The 24,181-nt window shown below is 38.1% G+C and overlaps 1 protein-coding gene across 1 annotated transcript in view; it reads right to left on the bottom strand.

Annotated features, from left to right (window-relative positions):
• Nucleotides 1-21,115, bottom strand: part of CABIN1 (calcineurin binding protein 1) — a gene marked incomplete at both ends in the record, with an annotated part of 45,516 nt that extends 24,401 nt beyond the window's left edge. Inside the window, 20 exons of the mRNA XM_008942560.1 lie at nt 11-156; nt 555-761; nt 2,296-2,457; nt 6,027-6,142; nt 6,380-6,536; nt 7,973-8,209; nt 9,729-9,923; nt 10,628-10,777; nt 11,915-12,102; nt 12,347-12,425; nt 13,969-14,186; nt 14,580-14,716; nt 15,168-15,336; nt 16,383-16,666; nt 17,230-17,379; nt 18,722-18,851; nt 19,833-20,013; nt 20,266-20,400; nt 20,569-20,682; nt 21,023-21,115. Of these exons, the coding sequence (XP_008940808.1) occupies nt 11-156; nt 555-761; nt 2,296-2,457; nt 6,027-6,142; nt 6,380-6,536; nt 7,973-8,209; nt 9,729-9,923; nt 10,628-10,777; nt 11,915-12,102; nt 12,347-12,425; nt 13,969-14,186; nt 14,580-14,716; nt 15,168-15,336; nt 16,383-16,666; nt 17,230-17,379; nt 18,722-18,851; nt 19,833-20,013; nt 20,266-20,400; nt 20,569-20,682; nt 21,023-21,115 (3,248 nt within the window). The remainder of the gene's footprint in view (nt 1-10; nt 157-554; nt 762-2,295; nt 2,458-6,026; nt 6,143-6,379; nt 6,537-7,972; nt 8,210-9,728; nt 9,924-10,627; nt 10,778-11,914; nt 12,103-12,346; nt 12,426-13,968; nt 14,187-14,579; nt 14,717-15,167; nt 15,337-16,382; nt 16,667-17,229; nt 17,380-18,721; nt 18,852-19,832; nt 20,014-20,265; nt 20,401-20,568; nt 20,683-21,022) is intronic.
• Between the last annotated feature and the right edge of the window lie 3,066 nt (nt 21,116-24,181).

A 24,181-nucleotide genomic window follows, 5' to 3' on the forward strand; every position in this document is an offset into this window, starting at 1 on the left:
TAATACTGACCTGTTTGGACAAATACATATGTCATGCATGTAAAATTTAATGGCCTTAGACTGTTCTTTATTCTTGAAATGATAGTCTGCCAGGAGATAGTACAACTCAGTCACCACAGGTGGAGAATAGTCTGCACCATCTGGCAGAGATGGTGCCTGAAATAAAAAAAGTAAAGATTTGTATTAAATAAAACTCTCATATTAGATAAGCTGCACACTTGCTTTCTCCCTGTAGTGAAAGTAGCCTTTTCAGCACAGAATATAAAGGTACTGAATATGAAGTCGGTGAAAGCCTTCCACAGACACACAGAGTACTTTCAAACACTAATGAACATTTCAGACTGACTCTATATTAATCAATATTACATCTGGATATTCTAGGACCAAAAGCTTTGGTGGTGTCATTCTTATTTCATTTAAATGCAACTACCTGAGGAAATCCAATATCACAGAATAAATAAACAATCCCCTAACTATCTTAAAGTCAACATAACAATAACAACAATAATTTTTGCTCCTTTAAATTTTATATTTTTTAAAGCAATCAATTATACCTTGCTGCACGTTCCTTCAATATAGGCAGATACAGCATCAAGGCTCAGCATAGGTTTGTCTGTTCGAGGAACAATTGTAGCAGTCTTCTTCAGAAGGTTGGCCAAATCAGCAGACACAGTACTGGTTTTGTAACTATCAAATTCTGGGAGAGTTTTAGGCTTAAAATACTCAAACATGAACAAAGCATCTTCCCACGTTAGATCAACCTGAAGAAGGAGGTAGATGAGAGGGGGGAAAAAAAAGATATCTAAAATTCCAAAACTCCTAAGTCTACTAATGATGAGTTTCTGTGGTTCTTTTAGTTCATAAGGATATACATATTACTCTGGCAGGAAGCAAAATAAACCTCTCAAGAGCAGAACAATTAACAGCATCATTAATTGATGCTGCTCACAAATATAGCATACTGCTCAGATTTAAAAGACTAAGGTATAAGGTTGTGACTTAGGATATGTCACTGAAAATTAAAAGCCCTTCTACTTGCTTAGAAGAGCTGCCCAGAAAAGTTGTTTATAAGCAAGAATCAATTGCAAGCATCCTGAGACACCAACACTGAGAGCATGGATAAGACACGGAGGAGAAATGCTCTACCATTTCCAACAGCATTTTCAGAATTTATTCCTCATTTCCCCTTCATTTTCCTTTCTTGAAACAGTAAAAAAAAAAAAAAAATACAGTTCTCTTCTGCTAGACTAAGTTTTTCTCCTTTTATTGTTCAGCTTACTCCTTATAGTAAATTTTGCTTCTGTATTGAAAATAGGGAAAATGCATTAATAAAGATCAATTTGTCAATGATTTCAGTAAGAAATTTTTCATCCAGAATTGCCCAAATGTAGTTGGGGGGCTTGGAGGGAGGGGGCAGGGGGAGTGGAAAGGGGGAGAAGCGTGCAGAACATAATCTCCTTATTCTTCCCTTTCTCTTAAATAATTCCCATTTTCTCATTATCTGACTTTTCTAAAAGGTAAATTCATGAGACAAAATTCACAAATATTCATTGAGTAATAACAGTATTTCTGTATTTTAACAGGTCTTTTCAAAGGAGCTAGACTCTTGCTTGTACGTAACTGATCTTAGAATTACAAATGAAGAACATTTTCACTTGGTAAATGCAAAAATCATCTGCAGTTTTTGAACAAACTCAGTGATTTTTCCAGACAGAGGACTGCTGACCTGTTTTTTCTGTCTCCTCCTTAACACTACAAATCTCTTCCCAAGGCACTCTGTAGCAATTTTTCTCCCAAACTCAACTGACTTTCACACACTTCTCATAAACAGTCACCAGATATTTACCACCATAGATTTCAAAATTAGCTACAATTTACTTGCAGAATTTTTATCAGTGACATTTTTCACTTTCTTGAACTGTAAGGCTGTCTGCAATTTTCTTCTTTCCAGCTGACTTTTTCCTAATTTTCCTCAAACTTGACCTTCTCTGTTGAAAACTGGAAAGTCATGGCTCAATAAAAATCAATTTGTCAATAGTTTCAAACTGGCAGACTACTGTGACAAAGACTATACTAGTATTTCACTGCAAATATCTGACCCTACATTCTGAAAGGCTTCCATACTTTTTTAATTAGTTTCTTTTCTACAATATGTAGAACAGATAAATTTCACAAGGAAATAGAAGTAATCAGTAATCTTTCTCCCAGATATACTAAGGTGCATGAAAACCAAACAAGGGTGTATCTTTCATAAACTCAGAATATTCCACTGACATTAAATTATACATATCTTACCTGCTGTACTGAATGTTCTTCTAGGTACCTTGCTTTGCTTTTTTTGCTAGGGAAACCATATAAACAGTAAAAACACTGTTCCAAGGCTGTTTCCAGCTCTTCTTTGTATGGATGAGTATCTTCAGAAGTAGATGCTGCAAGTTCTTTTTGTAGTACCTGAACCTATAACACCACAAATATTAATGAAAAAGTCATCTGCAAGCTGGAGATTGCATTGTAACCTAGTTGTCTGAAGGCAGATGATGAAAACAACATTAAGGAGCTACACATATTCTTCCCAAATTACAATCAAATGCCACCCATATTTCTATGACCTAATCTCACACAAGTAATTTTAACAGCACTGTAACTGCAAGAGTGCTTTTATTTTTTTCCTATGTTAAATCATGAACTCTTGTCTTCAATCAATAAGATTAGGTATTAGCTCAATGTTTCAGAGTTCAGACCGTTCAAAGTTTTCCACCACCCACCAAGCTGCACCTGTGGATATAAACATTACAACCCTGTGAGTAAGGAAAAGGCACAGAAGAATTTCTGCCCTAATACACAAACATCAATTTCCTCTGCACATTAAAAGGGAGATGGAGAGGATCTGTGGAAAAAGAAGGGACAGCTAATGAAAATCTGGCTAAAAAGGGATAGAGAATTGTACACTATGAATAGTATTACACAGATGGCTAGACTCCAAGGGAAGTGTGTGGATTGATCCCAAATGACTAAACACCGCAGCAAGTCGCTATCTTTAACACTACAAGAATAAGTACCCATCAGGAGACTATTTTGGAAGACACTATTACTCTAAAACATTCACAACAGAAAACTGCAACTGAATGCCAAAAGATAAAGGGCGATTCTTTGAAAGTTTTCACTAAGCTTCCTTAAAAAGCAAACCAAAAAGAACACATTCCAGGAAGACATTTCAAAGTCAGTAAAACCATGTTCACCAAGAATAATCTGTTTAGTAAGATTTCGGGTGTTTAGTTCAAACCCAGTACTTCTACAGTACTTCAATTGTCTGTTCATCCTCATTTATAGTTTTTCAACAACAAGGACTGAAAACTCCATTTTTTATGCATACAATGGACGCTACAAGAACCTTCTTATCACGATCGGCTTTCCTGACACTATAAACACTGCACAGCATCACAAGGCAGATTCTGTCACTCTACAGGTAAGAAGCTTGTTTGTAAATGCTGCGACTGACAATAAGATGTTAATTCTCTTCTTCTTAAAAGACCTGGGCTGAGAACAAGGTATCATTTATTAAGAGCCAAACCTCTGAAAAATAAGAGTAGAGACAATTTTTAGAAGGCATTTAAATGAAATTTTGAGTCACAGCAATCATCTTTCAGTCACAGAAGTCAACATATTTCCACTAATTTTCCTGTAAAAATTTGTGAACAATGCTTGAAATTTATGAAAAGCACAGGTAAACAAGTTGAAAGGAAGATGTAAGCATCCCTGAATGCTAACAAAAGCATGAGATTCCTACTGCTGCAAACAAAACCACATCTAACACCAGTAACAGAATTCTCACTTGAACAGTGTCCAACACAATGTCCTGTGTTCTTATTCAGCTTCTAAATTCTTGGCAGTAACCCAGAATTGTTACTAACTCAGACTTCGACTATTGCTAAAGGACTCTGTGTATTGACATCTTTTCTTGTACACCATCTTCAGCCACAAGTGACACGATGTATCTGAGCAGACAGTTCACCTACAGAAGGTGATCATTTAATACTGGTCTCTAAAACACACTTCTGTTTAGCATTCTTGAAGCTGTATTTACCTTCAAATAATTTATCCCATTTTATCTTTGTCTTTCTTTAACCTTCCAACACCCTCCTGTGTCTGAAAACTAAATTCTTGTGCTCAATAACACCATATTATAGTTCAAATAGGCAATTCTGTGACTGAAAATTGAAGATTTTGTTCAAAGTACCTGATGACATTTGCAAAGATCTAATTGTAAATACATTCACAGCTCTCAATTATCTGTAATTGATCCAGGTTCACAGGGCACACTATCAGACTCCCCAGGCTGCAGATACACTATACAGACACAATTTAGATTCATCACTTAGAAAGGCTGCACTCGAGGGCGAGCTCGAGTCTGGAAACAGGCTGTTTCCACAAGGCTGCAGTCCTCAGCTAATAAATGCTCTGGACTCCAGGCAGACCCATGGGGAGGCAACTCAGGTGTATCAGCATTATGCTCCTAATACCAGGGAGACTGAGGAGAGTAGGATGCAGAGATAATCTAATAGTCCTAAACTGAATCAGCCTCAGTTCAAACACTGTTCATTAGCTGCAGCCCCAGCAGGGTGAGCTGACACCTGCAGAACCCCTCAGGCTCTCTGTGCCATCCTTCCCAGCCGTCTAAATTACTGTCCTAAACACACTGCTGCTCAAATGCAGAGCTATATGGGGTCTGGCACTGAGCTGTGGCTAATAAGCTCCAGGGAGTATTGAGAAGGGAAATTAAGAGATTCCTGAGTAGCTTTATGCAGAACTAATCATGTTTTTCTCTTGGCTGAAGGTAGTAAACCTCAATGAAGTCAAGCTGAATCTGCAAGTGGCACTGAAATATCCCTGCAGAGCAGTGCCCAAGGAATGCCACGGTACCGTGTTCTCTGGGCTTCACCAACAGCCAGGTCATCCCAGCCTGTCAGTCCTCTGCACAGGGAAAAGCTGGCTGCACTTCGGTTTCTGAGCTAAGGATAAAGCAAGGAAACAGCAACACACAGAAATAGTCTCCTTTAATCATGGGAAATTTCTAGTGTAACAACAAGGCCTCAAAGAATAATCTTAGAAAGGTCAATGGATAACTCCTTTCATTTGCTGACACCATCTTATAGTATGCTACAGCATTACTACCCAGACACTCTTTTCTGCAGCATATTAGATCTAACACACCCATCTGAATAACAGAGCAAAGAACAGCCTTCAGACACAGGGAAGGGAAGGACTGAAGGCTTCATCATCTTCATTCACGAGATGTATTTGGAATTACATTTGGTTGATAACATGAAAACAATAACATTACTATTTTTTTGAGTCTGTATATAGTCAAGGCAGGTATAATCAAATAGGTCAAATTTATCAACAGCAGGAAAGCCTATCACAGCTATATATATATATAATATATCACAGCTATAGAAACTTCTCTGTAAACAGAAATTTTAGCACCAGAAATCATGAGAAATTTTACCTCTCAGAAACATTACCTCTGTTCATTTTTCAAGAGTAGAAGATGCATCTTCCAAAGCTGAGCACCACAAAACTCAAGCCATTCAGCTGAAGTTTTACCACGATCAGTGGCTGGTACAGAACCACATTTCTCCTAGGTACTGAGAATAGTCACTTAAAATTTATTTAGTGCTTTCTCTTTCAGGGCAAGGTGGATCATTTATTAATTCCCATGTAAGATGTTTGTATAGTACCGTTAGCTATCCAAAGGCATTTCTTGCTTGACAACAAGTCCTGTTTAGAAGGCGTATCAGCGGACAGGGTTCTGGAGTAACAAGCCTTTGCTGTTCAGACTAAGCTGACTGAAACCTTCATGTGTTTGGGAGAAGGAGGAAAGTGGATTTAAGAGCATATACTTAATATGAGGACAAGGGAATAAACAACATAACTTTGAAGTTGTTCCCTGCTTTGAGATGGGGACTGGCCAGACGACTTTCACAGATCACTTCCAACCTGAATTATTCTATGTTGTTAACACTTACATAGAACTTGAGAAGAGCACCGTCTGAATTGCAACACCAGGATCTTCTTCCCAAATACTCATGAGCAGTGTTCAGCAGCATGAGTGAAGAAGGCAACATAGGGGTATCAGGACTCACTGGAAGAAACAAGTCAGTAAACATTTAAGTAGCACAGAGCTGAGTTAAATCCATGTAGCCAATGCTTCACCTGGCAAACCCGAGTTTCCTCTGTGATACAAAAGTGATGTTTGCACACCCCTCTACTCCCTTCAGCCAGCAAGATATGACAACGAACAAGTATTTTCTTATTTATGTTCCAGAGCTAGATAGCAAGGAGCTCATCTCCAATATGTAAAAATGAATAACTAACATACCTTCTTCTCCCTGGTTCTGCTGCTGCTGCTGGCAGCAAAGAGATCGAAAAGCATCTTCCTCATGCTGGATAATCCTGTGCAGGATAATCCATGGAAGCACTGAGGAGACGTATGGTTCTTTTGGCTCTTCCTGGACTGCCATGCTGCAGTCTATAATCTAACAAAGAAAAAACAGCATACAGACAAAGTGATAGGAAATAAACATCAGGTGTGAATCCTTTCAGAACAACCCAAAGCTGGTAATGCATTTTATCCTCAAGGAATAACCTAAAGTTGAACTTTGGCTTCTAACAACCAGTGGGAGTAAAACACTGCCACTCAAACAAAACTCCTATAAATGGGATCAACTGGTATGGGGAAAGGTGGAGGAACATTTCCCCTACCCTGACATTCCTCTTGCATCATCATTTTCCAACTAGTTATTTCTCTATTAAGACAACATACAAAGAATTTGAAGTAAGCAAATGTACAGCATAAATTCTTGGTGTTAGTAGGCCTCATTACAAGAAATGTATCTACAACTCAGCAAGGAAGAGGAACTTAGCTAAAAGAATTCCTGAATTCTTTACCATGTCTTAGAAGAACTGTTACACACCAACCAGAATCATTAACAGATGCTATATAAATTATGTAACTGAGTAAACCCTGAGCAACACAGTGCTGTCATGGAACTGTTGTCCTAACATTTCTCATACACAACTGCGCATTTTATTGCCACAGTGACAGAAATTTCTGAAGTCCTACACTTTTGTCACATTCTTTCACATATACAACCAATTATCTATCTGTATCTAAACAGGTAGAGAATCATATTTATTATTACTATGGGAACCATTTAGGATATTATAATGAATATTCTATTCTCCAGAATTCCATTACACTCCATAACATAGTGACACACATAGTACTTTACACAATAAGAGCATGATTTTGTGAGTAACAAAGGTTCTTGGCTTTTACTGAAGTAAATGGAGATTTAAAAGTTACAAGCACACTGAACTTTGACATCAACCACAACAGCTTCCTAACAGAACTCAGTCTGCCATTTGTTACCTGGACTAAAAATATTCATTCAGTAGTTTTAAGATATGAAAGTACCTTCTTTAAAAAGCTAAATAACAGTCCTCACATCACTTTTTTTCGTGCCTCCTTCTTATCACCCTCTGTCTGTACTGAGAAAACCTTCAGCTTGGCCAGCACTTGCAAGCAACTCTACTGTGTTCATCAGGCTTATGGGATCTTGTCTTCTAGCCCAAAGCACATACAGCCAAGATAATTTACAGACTGCTCCATCAGTCTATCATCATTTCAAACAGCTCAGAAAATAGTGTTGTTCCTTGGGTTATCTCACTATTTGAAGGTACCTGCTGTCACTGATTCTAGCACAGGTGTGCTCAGTGCATCTCTAACATACTGAAATTAAAATGAAAATGAAGACTATGAAGGTATTGCTCATCTTCCCCTGACCTTCCTCCAACAAAAATGTAACCCAAAAGATCACTGTGAGTGGGTGGCAATTCAGGCAGCAGCTGTATCATGTCCAAAGCCCTGCAGCACACAACCCCTCCTTCCCAGAGGAAGTGAACAGGTTACCTGAATCAGGTTGTTTGTCAGTCGAACAAGGCTTGGTGTTACAGAAGAGTCGCTCAGGATGCTGCTGACTGGGGACAGTGAAGTATCTATTCCTGTGAGCAGCTGTGTCACCGTAGCAACCCACTCTTCTTTAGCAGAGGCTGCTGTCATATTAATCATCTGCTGAATTGCCTCATTCAAGGCAACTTCTGAGCATTCGAAGCATTGCTTGTAATCTTCCAGTTTGAGCAGGGAGTCCTAGGGAACGTAAATAGGAAAAAAAACCTCTGTTAAAAGGATGAAGGGTTTCTTTTAAACCATGAATGCACAGCAGGGCAAAGCAATACACTATATAGTTACTGTGGTTACTTTAATGAAACAATAATAGAGTATCTTCAAATATAACATAAAAAAGGGCAATAGGAGGCACCTGGACCCCGGATGACAAATATACAAGTGTGATATAAATTTCAAAAAACTCACCACTGTATCTTTCTGCTTTAACAAGAAATGCAAAAAAAAAAATATTCAGGAAAAGGATGGCTGTAGGTAGAGGCCCTACAGAAACAGAGTGTGGATTTTTATGATCTGGTTCTACCATTTTTATTACTTCATAAATAACAGAGTATCAAATATAAGGCTAGCATCATAGCAACACAGAATGGTTTGTGTGGGAAAGGACCTTTAAAGGTCACCTAGTCCAAGGCCCCTGCACTGAGCAGGGACATCTGCAACTAGAGCAAGTTGCTCAGAGCCCCATTTGAACTTACCTGGAATGGTTCCAGGGATGAGGTATCAACCACCTCTCTGCATAACCCGTGCAAGCAATTCACTACTCTCAGCATAAAAATTTCTAAATCTCCCTTGTTTTAGTTTAAAGCCATTACACCTTGTCCTGTCACAACAGGCCCTGCTAAAAAGACTTTCTTCTTGGCTCCTTTTAAGTGCTTGGCTCCTTTTAAGTGCTGAGAGGCCACCAGAGGGTCTCCCCAGCTGGAGCCTTTTCCTCTGCAGGCTGCCCCAGCCCAACTCTCTCCTGCTGGGCTCCCAGCAGAGGGGTTCCCCCCTTGGGTCCTTGCTGGGGCTCCTCTGGCCCCGCTCCAGCAGGTCCCTGGCTCTGCTGTGCTGAGGACTCCAGAGCTGCCCCAGCACTGCAGGGGGTCTCCCCAGAGCAGGGCAGAGGGGCAGGATCCCCTCCCTGCCCTGCTGCCCATGCTGCTGGGGGTGCAGCCCAGGCCGCCGGGGGCTTCTGGGATGCCAGCAACCATTGCCAGCTCACATCCAGCTTTTCATCCACCAGCACCCCACGTCCTTCTCGGCAGGGCTGCTCTCAATCCCTTCACCCACCAGCCTGTATTGACATTGAGGATTGCCCCAACCCAGGTACAGCAACTTGCACTTGGCCTTGTTGAACCTCATGAGGTTCACACAGGTCCACTTCTCAAGCCTGTCCAGATCTCTCTGAATGACCTCTTGTCACTCTGGCCTGTCAACTGCACCACTCAGCTTGGAAACTTGCTGAGGGTGCACTTAATCCCATTGTCTATGTCACTGGTGAAGATATTAAACAGCAATGGTCCAAGTACAGACCTCTAGGCCACTAGTTTTGTCAATAAAGCTGTGCTGTTCAGAGCATTTACAGATTTGGTTCCACATTTTGCTTTGTAAATAAGGCTCCTTAACCATTAACACCCACTCTAGAAATCCTTTCATCCTGTTTTCAGAAATAAGTCTTAAGCCCTTACTGAAAAAGATTTTTTTAAGAAACAAACCAAACCTGTAGGAGAAGCAGCTGTGCTGGTCTCTCTGGTATGGATGTTACAAATTCCAGATGTTTTGCTCTGCCATAACCATTAAAGCTTAACGTTGGACGAAGAAGATGCACCACTGCATTATAATCCCCTGCCTCGTACAGTCGCTGGATCTCTTCCAAGGACTGGCATCTCTCCAAAGATTTTAGGTTCTTTTCAATCTGCAAACATCACAGATGGCACAACCCAACTTTCATTTTGTCTTTACATACCTTTGACCATTGACATTTCTCCTAGCAGTTTAGCTGTGAAGTTATATGAACTCTACAGATACACCCAGGAATATAAACCAGAAAGAAAACACCTTCTATTTAACACTTCACACATTCCATATATTTTTAATTACTATATAGTATATGACTTTAGTACTATATTAAACTTTTTTGCCTCAAATCCCAAAATCATGCATTTCTACACTGCAAGAATCCATCAGATGGACTTCCAAGTGAAGACAGCATCTCCTGTGTTGGGAGTTTATCCCCCCTTTGTTTAAAAGTGTGTGCAAGTCAGCATGTGGAAAATGGACTGGTGAAGTAAAGAGCTCATTTAAGCAAAGGTGAAGTTTAAGAACAGAAAAAAACACTGATCTAATAACCTACTGTTCTTCAGGCAGCTGCTCTAGCATTTTTATTTTGCATAAAAGCCATCTGAAGTTGTACAGGACTAACAAATACAAAAGGTGGCTTTTTGAAAAGGAGATGATGGCCTTAACATCATCATTAAACTATGAACCTGTGCTTTCCCTCTTAGAAAAATTCCAGGACAAATGTGGTAAGCTTGCATCACAAGAGAACTAATTCACAGATGACATTTTGAAACTGGGAGGGATAGAGTGAAGAGAATACACCTGCAAATTAATTCTTACCTCCTCTAAAGAAACAACAGAATCAACATGCAGATTAGGTAACCGTATTACGATGCTGCACTCGTTGCCAGCTTTAGCTTGCATTGTGGTGGAGCTCTGCAGCATTTCAGTGCAGATGTCATAGTTTTCAAGTGCCTGTTCCATGTCTCCCTACAGAAACAGTATAGAGGAAAACAAACAAATCTAGAGCTCTGTCTGCAACAAGCGTTTCTAAAGCATGCAGGAAATGTTTAAATTCAGTGCAGGCACTGTCAGTGTGATTACAGCACATTCTCAGATAAAGAAAAAATCCAGCTGACAATCTCAAATTTAAAACAAAAAAGCAGTATATTACCTGTAACTTTAACAAAATATACCAGTGAAATGGAATGCAGCTTGCATAAATTCAAAAGATTAATTTGGATTGCTAAAATCCCTTTCCTTTAAAACCACAGAAGTGTGAAACTAGAAATAACTCTTCCATTTGTGCAAATAAAGACACTGAGTGAAGAAATATTCTTATATTCTGCAAAGTGAATGCATTCTACTTGTTCTGTCCAACTGAAGTTGAGTGGGCAGGAGAAGAATGCAAGCTGCACAGTCAGAATATCAAGCCATAGAGAAAAAATGGCAGTAGCCATATAGGAACTCTGAATTTTCCTCAAGTTTATTAGGACAGATTCCTTAGGTGCAAAAAATAAAAATGGAAGAAACTGCTTAGTTCACACTTAGAAATCTGACTCACATTATTAGTTGACAATCTAATTAAACGTAATTGATGAAAAAACAAACTCTTTGATGCCCTTGAGGACACAACACGTGGAGGGAAAAAACAAGTCTGGCATCAAACAACATTTCTTTCAAATTATTCTCCTAGTCACAGGTTTAAAACACTTGGTTTCAAAATATGCATATTAAATTAAATGTCTCGGAAAGAAGAATCATGCTACCTTGGATAAGCAGAGGGGAGGGTAAACATACATGCTGCTTCAGTTGAAAACTGCATTTTGCACTGTTTGGGACTTTGATCTAAATGTATTTTTTAAGCTGAACACAAGCTAATTTAAACAAGACTTACATATTGAACCTATCTGAATACGAAGTTAGCGTGAGAGACCTTCTACTTCATTTCTACCTCTACCATTTGGATAGTTAATTAAGAAGTAAAATGAAATCAGAACGTTCTGAGCTGATTTTATCTGTATGCTTAAATGAGCCGAGATTCCCTAATCAGCTGTAGTGTCTCTGAACAGCATTTGATTTTAATCTAGGCAAAGTTTCATTTGTTAAAGCAGAAGTGACCCAAACCTGCAGTGCCAGGAAGCGAGCTTTCAGCCAGTACACCCGAGTGACAAACTCCATCCAGCCTTCCTCAAACAAATCTCGCTGCGAGGACGCAAAAGACAGCTGCAAGAGGTCTCCCAGGAAATGTGTCCCTGGGAAGTCAGGACCAAACTTCCCATTCAGAGAGGCAGCAGGGCAATTTCGTGGAGAAACTGCAAATCAATTAATTACATTTTATCATAAAGTTACTAGCATCCTACGAAGAGTCTCACATACTAGTCTTTCAAAAGTACTGATCTGCTTTGAGGCAAACAATTGTCAGACCAATAAAATACAGATATGAAACATATGTTAATTAAGAAAAAATAGCTCCAAAATTCAATTAATTCCTGGAAACATTTCTTCATATACCTTGAGTATTTTTACAGTCTGAAGAAAGTAACATCTGGTTCTCACCTGTGGAGCTCTTCCCTTTTGTCAGTAGCCATTGATCTAATTGCAGTTCCATGCAAGAAAGGCTCATCAACATCATATCCTTCAGAGAAAGTATGGAGAGATCAAAAAAGAGTATACAGGAAAAAAATATATTAGAAGAATAAAAAATCCATACCACTAAATTTGCAATTTACTTCAAAGCAAACCTTCAACTTGTCCTCCTGGCATTTCTATTCCCAAGCTGTAACTACTTCTTTCTCTGCCCTAAGACACATAAAAGTATTTACAAATCAACAGATACAAAAAAAAAAACAACCAATACTCAGAAGGATTAAAAAAAAATATATAATCTCATAAGTGAAAGTAGTCAGAAAAGCACTGTCTGATGTTAAAAAGTGACATCCTTGGTTTTGTATCTGGCTAAAATTATATTAAATTGCTAAATCATGCTAATAGCATGTTTTCAGAATACAGTAGAAGTACTAAGATCTGAGAAATAAGAAGCCTATATCCTGTAATTTTTTCAGTATTTATCCTCATGAGACTGAGTATGTAATGTAGTCTTATCAGTTTATTAATGCCTCCCAGATAAAGTTCAGGAGAATATTAAAAATCCTGTCACCATGGATCAGCCAGGTAGTTTTGTGCAGTGAAGAATATACTGTTTTCTGATTAAGTTCACAGGAATAAGTGCTACAGGACCAGCTGCAGAAAGGTTCAAAAGTCCACACATGTTACCAGAATAGCACTTTACAACTTTAAAAACCCACAAACTTATTACGTTCAGGATAGCTTGAAGATCAAGTCTGAAATAAATTTAAGGATGAAAAAGAACGGACAAGCACGGGGAGACTGATTTTTAATAGCATAGCTACAAAGTCTTGACTTTTAAATTTTACATACAAGCAAGCAGTTATGCTGTCATAATGAGAAGCAAGGGAATACATATATAAATATATTTACATTTGTTAAAAAAAATATTAAAAATATAAAGAAATGTAAAAGTCCCAGGGTGTATAAAAATTTAGTATCTGCTACACAGCGATACTTTTGTTTGTTTTGTAACGAAGTCAGTGAACAGACTTCTCAGAATTCATTCTTCATTTGCAAAAAAGTAGAAACGCCTGATCTGAAAAAAAAGTATTTCAAACTTCAGTCATACCAAAGGCAAATAACTTTCCAAATGAATACAGTTTGCTAAGACTGAAAGGCAGCAAAGGCAGGCTCAGTGGACAAGTATCAGCACTGGTTTTATAATTCAAGTATCACCTTGTGTCACTAAGCCAGCTTCACTTTAGTTTAATGAGCTTATCATTTCTTCTATTTGTATTTGTCAGATCTACAGATTTATAAAGGTAATAAAATGGTAATGCTGGAGCAGTGGGGCTGGGTTTTGTTTGTGTCTTCTTACTGTAAATTGCAGGTTATTTTAAAAACTAAACTCCATTTTCTCTATTTAAAACAGAAATGCTGACCCCCAATGAGCTGCTGTGAACAGAGCACCTGATGACAAAACAAAACTTTGTGTCATATCAGAAGCAAAGGGAGGGAAGGTAAAGAAAGAGCAACAATGGACTAAAAGAGCAAAATCTATAGTATATAGTGTTTATGTACTATTTAATATACTAAAAGTGTTTTGTTACCTTAATATGCTGATTACTTGAGTCCCTCAGTAACGGGTTGGGAAGACTGCTACTGTGCTTCCTCCAGCTGTTATAGATACTAAGGACCACCTCACACAAGCCAGGAGGCCACTTCACTAGGAACTTTTGGCTGATGACTTTTAGATATCTCATCATCATCTCTAAGATCCCACCATTGTTCAGGTTATCCAGCATGAATTCATGAACATCCTGTTTTTCTAGAAAGCAGACAAACAAAGCCATACATGGCCAAGGCAGACCATAACTTGAAACAGGTAAGTTCCAACAGTGTTTTATGTACTACACTTGCACCAGTTCTGCTGTGCTGCATACAGTTAGAGTACATAAGTTACTGTATTCCGACCTGCTCAAAGGGGAAACTCCACACAAAAAAGTTCCTGCACACTGTACTTAAACAGTCCCCCAGGACTTTAAATTTATTTTTTTTTAATCACAACTGTTAACAACTGAGATATTTCTATGCCATAAAAGTATTCTTTTAAAATAACATATAGTTCTGTATCTTCTAGATATGACAGGAAAACACAGAAAAAGCATACACTGTGCAAGAAACTATTGAGCAAGAGGGGAGTTTCTAATAAGCTCCTTACCAGATTCCATGAACGTTGTGGAATCAAATGACATTCTGTGGGGTCCAACATGCTGGAAATTCTCCTCTTTGATCTCTGACTGCACCTCATAGTTATTGAAAGGGTCCTCTTCCTCCTCTGGATCTAATTTCCTTAACCTGTATGAAAGGGGAGCAAAACCCACATACCAACAAAATCCTCATTATTTCTTTCACTAGTCAAGTGAAGCCTGAATTGGACATGTTTTGCATATTTTAACAGTAAAAATACATTAACTGAACCAGATTCAGAGATTTACATTGGCTCCCAAATTCTGTCCAAACCAAGATTAACTTGTTTGTTTATCTCATCCATCTTGACTTCTGCATTGTTCCCTAATTCAGTTTCACATTAACAAAACCTTTCTTATTTTTCAATTATTTTTCAGTAATTTTCACTAAAACCAGTTTTATTAAATTCATGAGAAGACATCACATCACATCTGCCTCAAAAAATAATATTGGTCTAGTGGTTTTAAGGTTGGGGTGTATCAATCAAACAAAACCCCAAAGAACTTCTTCTGCTTAGCCCTACAATGCTCTCACAATGAAAGTTATTGCTGCGCAGTACCTGGAAGGAAGGAATTTCACCAAGAGCTCTTGAAAGTCAACCTTCTCCTCTTTTTTACACTTGGTGTTCCGGACCCTAGCAGATCTTCTCTTAGCTGTTTCACCACTATCTTCTGTAATTCTCCTTCGCTTCACACCTTTCTTAGATTTATCACCTGTAGATATGTCACCTAGAAACAGAATAATAAAAAGATACCAACAGGTTAAACACCAAACAGAAAGTGCATAAGCTTTTTTATTTTAAAAAAAAAAAAAAGTTATCTGTGGCTGACACTTTACATTATTCTACAGCAACACTAGAGAGTCACTGGCTTCCTTCTGAAGACAGTGTCAAAAATTTTTAAATCATAATAATAATAAAAAATTGCTTTAATATAAACTGGCTATGGCATCTTCAGTAAAAATGTTGGTGTGAGGCAAGAAGCAGACTTAGTGAAAATTCTGCAATTCACTATTCTTTATTTTAATCTTCCAGAAGTTTCTGAATCAGGAATCAGAGGACCCTGGCCTTTAATTCCCAAAACACCTATAAATTCCCATGGATATCAACAAAATACTGGTAGCTCCTTGATAGTTTCAGATATGGAAATAGAGCTACAGTATAAAATATTCAAATCTCTTGATACAGACTTCCAGTAAATATAGCTGACAGCTTGGCTCTCTCAGGTTCTTAGAATCACATATGAGCAGAAGAATAATCCAGTGATCTTCTTCCTGTAACAGCTCATGCAGTCTAAGGAGCTCAAGATTACTTGCAACATTAAAAGCTTGATACGTATCACTGCCAGAACAGAATCATGATTCTTCTTATCTTAAAGACTGAAAAACTGAAGTACAAGTCAGTAACATAAACCCAGAAGAGGTTAGATACTCCTGCACTTGAGTGACAATTAACAACAAATCAACTTGACTCTCATTTCCATTAGACAGGAAAGTAAGCCCACTGTCCTGAACACTCATCCTGTGTCTCAGTGAGGAATCAATGATTTTCAGGCAGTTTATGTGGCCTTCCTTTTCTAACATGAAGTGTTAACAGCACTTATTTTATAAAGCCCAACTTCATTTTTTCTACTTGATGTTATACATATGCTGAACAGGTTCTGAATCCACCAACATGCACTTTAGAGACAACATTTCCCAATGATTTTGTGGTGCTATTAATACCCACATAAGTAGCAAAAGTATCTTGAATCTTAGATGGAAGTACCTTGCTCACCTACAGTAGCTCCTGGTTCCAATAAATTCTGACTGTGACTTGGGAAGCTGGGTGTAGTTGGATTATAAGGTAATACAGGATCTGGCATTGTCACTACTGGATTAGTGCTGACAGGAGTTGCCTGAATAACACTGACAGGAGTAGAGGTAGGAGAAAGCATCAAGTGTTGAACAGGGTCTCGGTACTCTGAGAGGTCAATTCTCTTGCCCAGGCTGGGTCGAGGAGGATCACATGTTGTCAGGTGGTGATACATGGCAAGTAAAGCTTCTCCTAAACACTTCCACCTGCATGTGTAAACACAATCTTTCTTAATTCTTGTCACATTGTTTTCTAAGTTCTATTTACAATGCCAACAACATGCAACATTGCTTTTCTTCCAAAAGCTTAGAGGTAACAAACGCAGCTTTTCAGTGGGAGAGGAATACACATTTGAGTGTTAAAATCTGTCCCACAACAAGAAAAGCTGGATAATATTTTTCTGTGTTTCTTGTCATATGGACCACAATAATTTCAGGTCTGAAACAGAGAGGTCCGTAGATTTCCTTCTAGAGTACTCCACTTTAGAAACCAAACCCCAATGCTTTACACCTTAATAAAGACATAAAGATATTTTATTTTTTTTTACATCCCTGGTAATTCAAAGGTTGAAAACTGACAGTTATGGGGTTTATGCTAAAATCATAAGCACACCAAACCAACCTATAAACTCATGAAATATGAAAACGTTGGGAGGTTGGTTTGTTTTTACAAGAAAAAATAGCATTCTGAAAAATATGAAGTGCAATACAGCTGTCATCAGAGGTGGCTTCAGAGGAAACTTTAACAAAGAGGAAATGTAAAGCCATACGTGAAGAAGGGGATTGGCTGGACCAGCCTGAGGTCTGGTTCCCTCTCACGCACTAGCAGAGCTTGTCTTTTCTTACGTAGCTCCAGTGCTTCATCTATGATTCTTCCCGTTTCAGCTGCACTCACATTTACATTATGGATAGACATGTCACTAAGAAATAAGAAATGAAGATAAAATAAAGGTTTTGTTGGGATTTTTTGTTGTTGTTTGGGTTTTGGTGGTTTGCGATTTTTTTTTAAGCCTGGGGAAATTTCATCTTATATCTTCCTATAATGTAGTAAAAAATGAACAAGCATTCAAGTAACACTTATTTATCAAACTTTATAGTGCATATAGAAATGTTCACTACCTAAACTCTTTGTTCTGCCTCAAAAATTAAAAGATAAGGGGAGAGTGTCCTATTCTGTTCTCCAGACACTGAGAAAAGAAAGGAAAGCAGGAGGGTTTGTTATCTTTCTGGGACAGAAGTTTTTTGTTCAGAGAAAAATTATATGGCCGAGAAGTCCCTGCATTCCAAACTGCTATTCTGAGGAATTCATGTCATCACAAATAAAATTTGGAGTTGAAAATTGTCTTGTACAGTCTGAATGAATTTTTGAAACTGGAAAACAGTCCACATTTTCAGACATGTCACAATCCAGAAACAAAAAATAAGTGGTTAAAAGCCCTGGCTTAATTCAGCATGTGACACATTTTTAAAGCCAGACTTAAGGCAGCTTAATAAAGTAGGGACTCTGTAACTAAACAGGACTTTCTGTTCAAGGTCTACTGCTATGCACAGAATCACAGAGCCTTCAAATTTACATTATCCTTTCTCTTCTGTGTCTTCTAAATACTCTGTATTTTCACATTTTAGACATTTAAATTTGTTTAGTAGTTTAAAATGTTAAACATCTTTTTGACCGACTTATTGCATAACTTTAGGATGCACATCCCATTTCTATTTCCTCCATACAATGTATATAGGGCATTGATGCCCTCTGCACATGCAATGCTTACTACATTCAGTGAGACTGAACTACAATTAGACTAAAAACTTGCTTCTTTCTGGAATTCTGCTGACCATCACAGCAATACATTACAGTATCAGAAGCAGCTCTGATGCAGAAAGGTCAGTTAATTTGAGACAGATCCTGTACATTTTACATGCCTCCACTATTTATTTTAATTAGGAAAAGGAAACTAAACTGAATGCTGAGGATAGCAGCTGCAAATTACTAAGATAATACAAAGGAAGAAGTTTACAAGAGATCCAGGTATGAAAATAAGTAAGCAGCACCAAATTAATTTTTTGCCTCCACCCGCCTCCCTCCAAAATTAATTACTGAAGAACACACTGCAGCTGCACCAACATTTAACACTGAGTTATTAGAAGACAGGTCAGCAAAATAGTGCTACAGTTTAAAGCATTATAACCTACCAGCTTTTCTTAACTACCCCAAACCTAAAATATACACTCCAAATGCAGTACAGACTAGAAGATGACATTCACCATTTGAGGAACATCCTTAAGGAATCTTTCCGGAGGCAAGGCTGCTCCTCAAAGATCTTCTCCTTCAGAACCAATCCTTTGCTATACAGACAGTCTTTTTCCAGAGCTTTGCAGATAAAGTACAAACATGCTGACAGAGAAATAGAAATTCAACAGTCAACTGCTGCTTTGGTTGATTCAAAAGCACCTATTTGTGGGCTTCATATACACCACTGAATTCCAGCTAAATAGGATATTTACATAAATTAGACCAAGATTTGCAACATGTCAAATAATTACATGCATATAGTTAAAATAACCTGTCATGTCTTCCAACAGAAGACATCATTTCTGTACAGACATTAAATACATTTCAAAAAGAAGCCATAATTTCATTTCTGCATATCCAGAAAAAGAAAATCATTAGTTTTGTTTGCAGTACATCTTTTATTTACACTCAAGGCTCCATTCCTGCATAAAAGCAATTAAAAGTCATAAAGCAGAATCACAATCATTTACCATTTTCATGTTACCAAATGTCTTAACTGCAGATTCCATTAGCAGAACAAGCAACACAACCCACCAGTTTTTTGCCTGCATGGGCCATTATGTGAAAATAATTAGGACCATTCCAGTAGGACAAACCTAAGGGATCAGACATTGCTGCCATCTTACAACTTCTCACCTAAGCTTCCTTTGAATCAGTTCATCCACTGGATATTACTCAAATGTAACATCTTAGGGTCAGTTGTATCAACTGCTGTAACCACAATGAATCATACTAGGCTCTGAAATATAGTTTTATACCAAATCCTTGAACTACATAGCTAAAAATGATTCAAAAGACAAAACAACATACATTGAAAGGCAAGAGAACAGACTACAAAGAAGTTTCTTGCAGAGGCTCTTACCTATGAGACTACACATGTTTATATTAAGGGTAGCCAGAATTGATACAGACCATGACACTTTATCAGGAAAAAAGAAAACCTCTACTGTGAATTAAGTGTCTATCACTCTCTACTGCTTATGTAAGATACACTTTCTCTTATATGACTTCATTGTTACAATTTTCTATTGATATGTAAAATTACACCTATCTTGAGCAATTTTTTGAGGGTACTGTACTTACTTGTGTAGTCACTGAGTGTGTACAGGATTGTGATAAGGTTATCCAAGCAAGGCCAGTGATCAGGATTACACCTGAGACCTTCTTCAAAAGCATGACGAGCCAAAGGCAGGCGGATGAGTTTTATTGCCACGCGACCGATTTTGTACCATAGGTTGACATCAGTGGAATCCAGCATTACAGCCTAGAAGGCACAGCAAACATCATTCACATTCCAGACAAGCACAGCCGCTCATCTACGGGCACTGACACTGCTTTAGTTTTCAGCAGGTCACTGCTGATGTGAGGACTGAATGGTGGACTGGTTATATCACACACAATGACAGAAAGTACACAGAATTCAGACATACATTCACATGCTGAATGGTGTATGTTCATATTTTGCAAGTGTTTGCAAGCACTGAGGCTCCAGTGTTTTATTTCAGCTGTACTGTACCTCTAAATAAAACTCCATGGCTGTCTCTAAGTCATCCCGTTGTGCTGCTAGTTGTGCTAGATTTTTATAGGTGGAATACTTTAACATCAAGCCTGGATGTTTCAACCCTTCTTTGTCATCACCTGAAAGAACTGCCTAGAAATAACAAAATAAATGCAACGCGGGCATTAGGAAATACACAAGTAAAAAGAACAACTTGCCAATTGATAACATTGACATTTCTAATTAGCCAATAAGAAATGAAGTAATACAAAATATAATAAAAGTAGTTTATAGAGTTTCACCCCCTGAAAGGTCACTGACCTCTCGCAGAAGACGAATCTCAAGCAGCTCATGATAAGCTTTAGCAGACTCTTCAAATCTGTCATGCTTCTGAAGGTCCAAAGCTTTGTGGTACAAAGCAAAAGCTTCTGCTTCCTGGGGTTTACAAAAATAGAACCTATTTATTAGGACAGTTCTATTAAATGTATTTATTACAATATACTTATATTTATTATGAATAGCAGTGGTTTCACAGTTTTAAGACTTTCTGCTATGTAGGACTCCACATTCAGACTGTATAGCAGGACATTAGCCTGCTGACCTCAGATAACTCATTTGAGTGAAGCTTTGGCTTTCTAAAGGACGGTTCAAGAGGTAAGATAGTAACATGACTTTCTTAAAAACAAAAAACAATGGTTGAACAATTGCTGCAACAAGCGAGAACAAAACTTCTAACAAGATCAAACTTCATTAAGAAAATTGCAAGTTTACTTACTTGAGCTTCCTTTGTCTGTGTCTTATGACTTTTGAAGGTACCTTCGTAGTCATCCTCAATTGTAGAGCTTGCATTCAGTGCTGCAATCCGAATCTAGGACGACAGGTCAGGCGGGACACGAGATGTTACATGTGTCCCACCTCCCCTGCAAATCGCATTTTTACCTGGTTTTAAACTTTACTTGGTAAATGGACAATACTGAGAGATCTCTACGTAAAGTTACAAGAACTGTAATGAACCGAGTAATCTCTAACTGCAAGTAAGTATCAAAACAATTTCCCCCTGAAATCAGCCAAAACAACCCAAAATTTCAAGTGTCTTGCAAGGAACAGCTGCCCTAGAACAGACATGTACATTACAGTGAATTTTTTCGTATCCTTAAATTTATCAATAACTACAATCACTCAAACCCCAATGTTGTCATAATGCAACTTTATTCTTAGTCTTGAGGAAAGTGGAAATTTTCCATTTATTTCTACCAAAACATCTCAAAAGCCATCTCAAGAAGCCCTTACCATGTTCACGGCTATTCACACTTTCTCCAGGGTTAGAAGCAAGGGTCTAACACAAACAGGTCTGGAAAGCAAATAAGATTAGAATATTTATTCTGTCCATAAAGAAAGCATTCAGAGGTAAAAGACAAGCTGGGAATATTTTAATCAATAAGCAATTAACTGTCACGTCACCACAACGTTATAGTGAATTTTAACTAGAGACAGAGAATAAAATACAAAGTTAAGCACATTCATTATTTCAGGATGGCTTTCAATTCTAGTCTTGGTGGTGAGGGGGGAGTGCAAGTATTGGCAGTGTTATTACAGCTTTAAGGTTGTTCAATTCCTATGTAATATTTAATGAACTTACATTATATTAACAAGATTACATGACTCGCTTTAATGAGAAAAGGTAACACCAAAAACCCTTCTTAAATACTCTGACATTTTAAGAGCATGAATCATTCTAGCTTATTAGTTTATCTACAGTTACTTTTAAAAAAACTACAGAAGTTTTCCTGCAGCTTTTATCTACAGCACCAACCAGAGTGCTCTCCGATGTCCAGAAACCCAACAGCACCCACAGATATTTACAGAACAGGAAAGGAAAAAAAAATGGAAGGTTATCTGTGTCAGACTGAGTTTGTGGCAGGCCATAGTGCCTTGTCAATCCTCACTCAAAATACTGTCTGTGCCTTGAAATTCCTCAGATTAAACATTTTCATTACTGCTACCCCTGCTAGAACACAACCAGTGTTTGTAACAGAGCTGCCTTGTCTGAGTATGTTGAGCAGCTTCTGCAGGGCACTTCTAATGCAAAAGCTATGGCCACTGCATGTGCACTTAGATCTGCTTGATTTATGAAAAAAAAAACCTGAACTTTTTACTAACTAATATTTCTTCATTCTGAAGGAACTCATATTTCCAGTCTTTTTACTACCGATTGAAGTTTAAATGGGAAAATACACATCTACAATCTGTAAGGCATTTTTCCTCATAACTAAACCCATAATTTATTAACTGTTTGGAACATTGTTAGTTGGCAAAAAAATATGAGAGTTCTGTGCTGCTTTTTTAGAAAAGCTTCACTGCTACACAATAAAAGCTTCCCACCAACTCAAACAAAAAAGATGACACATGCAAGACAAGCTAAAAGAAGTCTTTAATATTGGAGACCACATTAATAATAGAATAAGCCCAGAATTAACCACGGCAGGAAGCAGTGGGAGTTTTGAACTATAAGCTGAATTAACTCATACATCATCATGATTAGTTCTGCATGTAGAGAAAATAATGCTCTGACAGGAATTTCATCCATTCAGCAATGATATTTTGCTTGCCCATGCACCATTTGCTTTTCTCACTTGCAGCTAAATCAGACTGACAACTGCACAGCAATAAAACATCTCTCTAAGTCACTAAAAAAAAACACTAATAAAACCTCAAATCTCTTTCAAAACAAGGATTCCTTGTCTACGTTGCACATGGAGAAAATATATGCACAGAGATTAATAGTTATCCCTTTCAGAACTATTAAATGCCCCAGGTTTTGACATACAGCGCAGATGTTTACAACATTTAAATAAATAAGACTGTATGATCCCAGATCGATTAGATATTTAAATTGAGTGGTTTTAAGATCAGTTACAAACATGGCTATATTCAGAAATATGCTCAAGTCTTCTGCTGAATTCACATCATCTTGCTCAAGGCAGCAGAGAAAGCCAACGGTAGGAATACTAAAAGTCAAGAGTTTACTTCTGTGGAGAGACTGCCAGTGAACCTGTAGCTGCAAAAAAGGCAGGGAAACAATATTAATTCTACTTTTTATTTACATAGAAAGTCTGTAACAAATACTCAGCACCCCTCCTCTCTGGTGTTCATAAATTAGACAGCATAACCCAACAGAACTGTGTAATGCTTTTGGACAGCAGTACAAGGGTATTGCCTCTGCACAGCGCCTATAGTGGTGTCAGGCAGGGGAGGCCTTTGTTTCTTTTTTTTTTTAAACCAGGCACTGTACATGGTTGCAAACCTAACTGTGGACTGAGTTACAACGGTGTCAGAACATGAAGGAATTTAAGTATGTCACTACAAGCACTTTCAGAGAAACATAGCTAGATCAGGTCGGTAGGAGAAAACGAATTAGTCTTTCATATAAAATATTACAAACCAGTTTGAAGTTTTTCAGTCACAAGAGTGTCCTGGCTATGCATCAGTGGCTATGACAGGACAGCACTTCCTCAAAAGGCAGCTGCATCTCTTTAAAGCCTTCTGCCTTCAAAATCTTATCTCCTTTTACCTTACCAGTTTAAAACTGAAGTAAAAATTTCAAATGGCAGCTTTTGTTCCCAGAGCTTGTGTGACTCTCAACTTCAAAATAAGAAACAAAGGGAGTGACTTGGGCTTTTGTTGTTGTTGCTGATACACTTGGGATCCACGCACTGCGAACACATATATTTGTTAAAAAGAAAAAAAAAAATAACAACTTGATTGATGTTTTACGGTTTTTGTTTTTCACATCGCATAGATCACTGCCGCTGCATTCGGGCAAACGCCGTTTTTACCGAAATACGGCGACTTTCCGCCAAGAGGAGCAGCGACGCCTCTCCTGCGCTTGCCAGGCTCCGCTTCCCAGAGGGTGGCACAAAAGGGCGGGAGCAGG

The sequence above is a fragment of the Merops nubicus genome, unplaced genomic scaffold (genome assembly GCF_000691845.1).
Source record: "Merops nubicus isolate BGI_N331 unplaced genomic scaffold, ASM69184v1 scaffold8656, whole genome shotgun sequence".
NCBI lineage: Eukaryota > Metazoa > Chordata > Aves > Coraciiformes > Meropidae > Merops > Merops nubicus.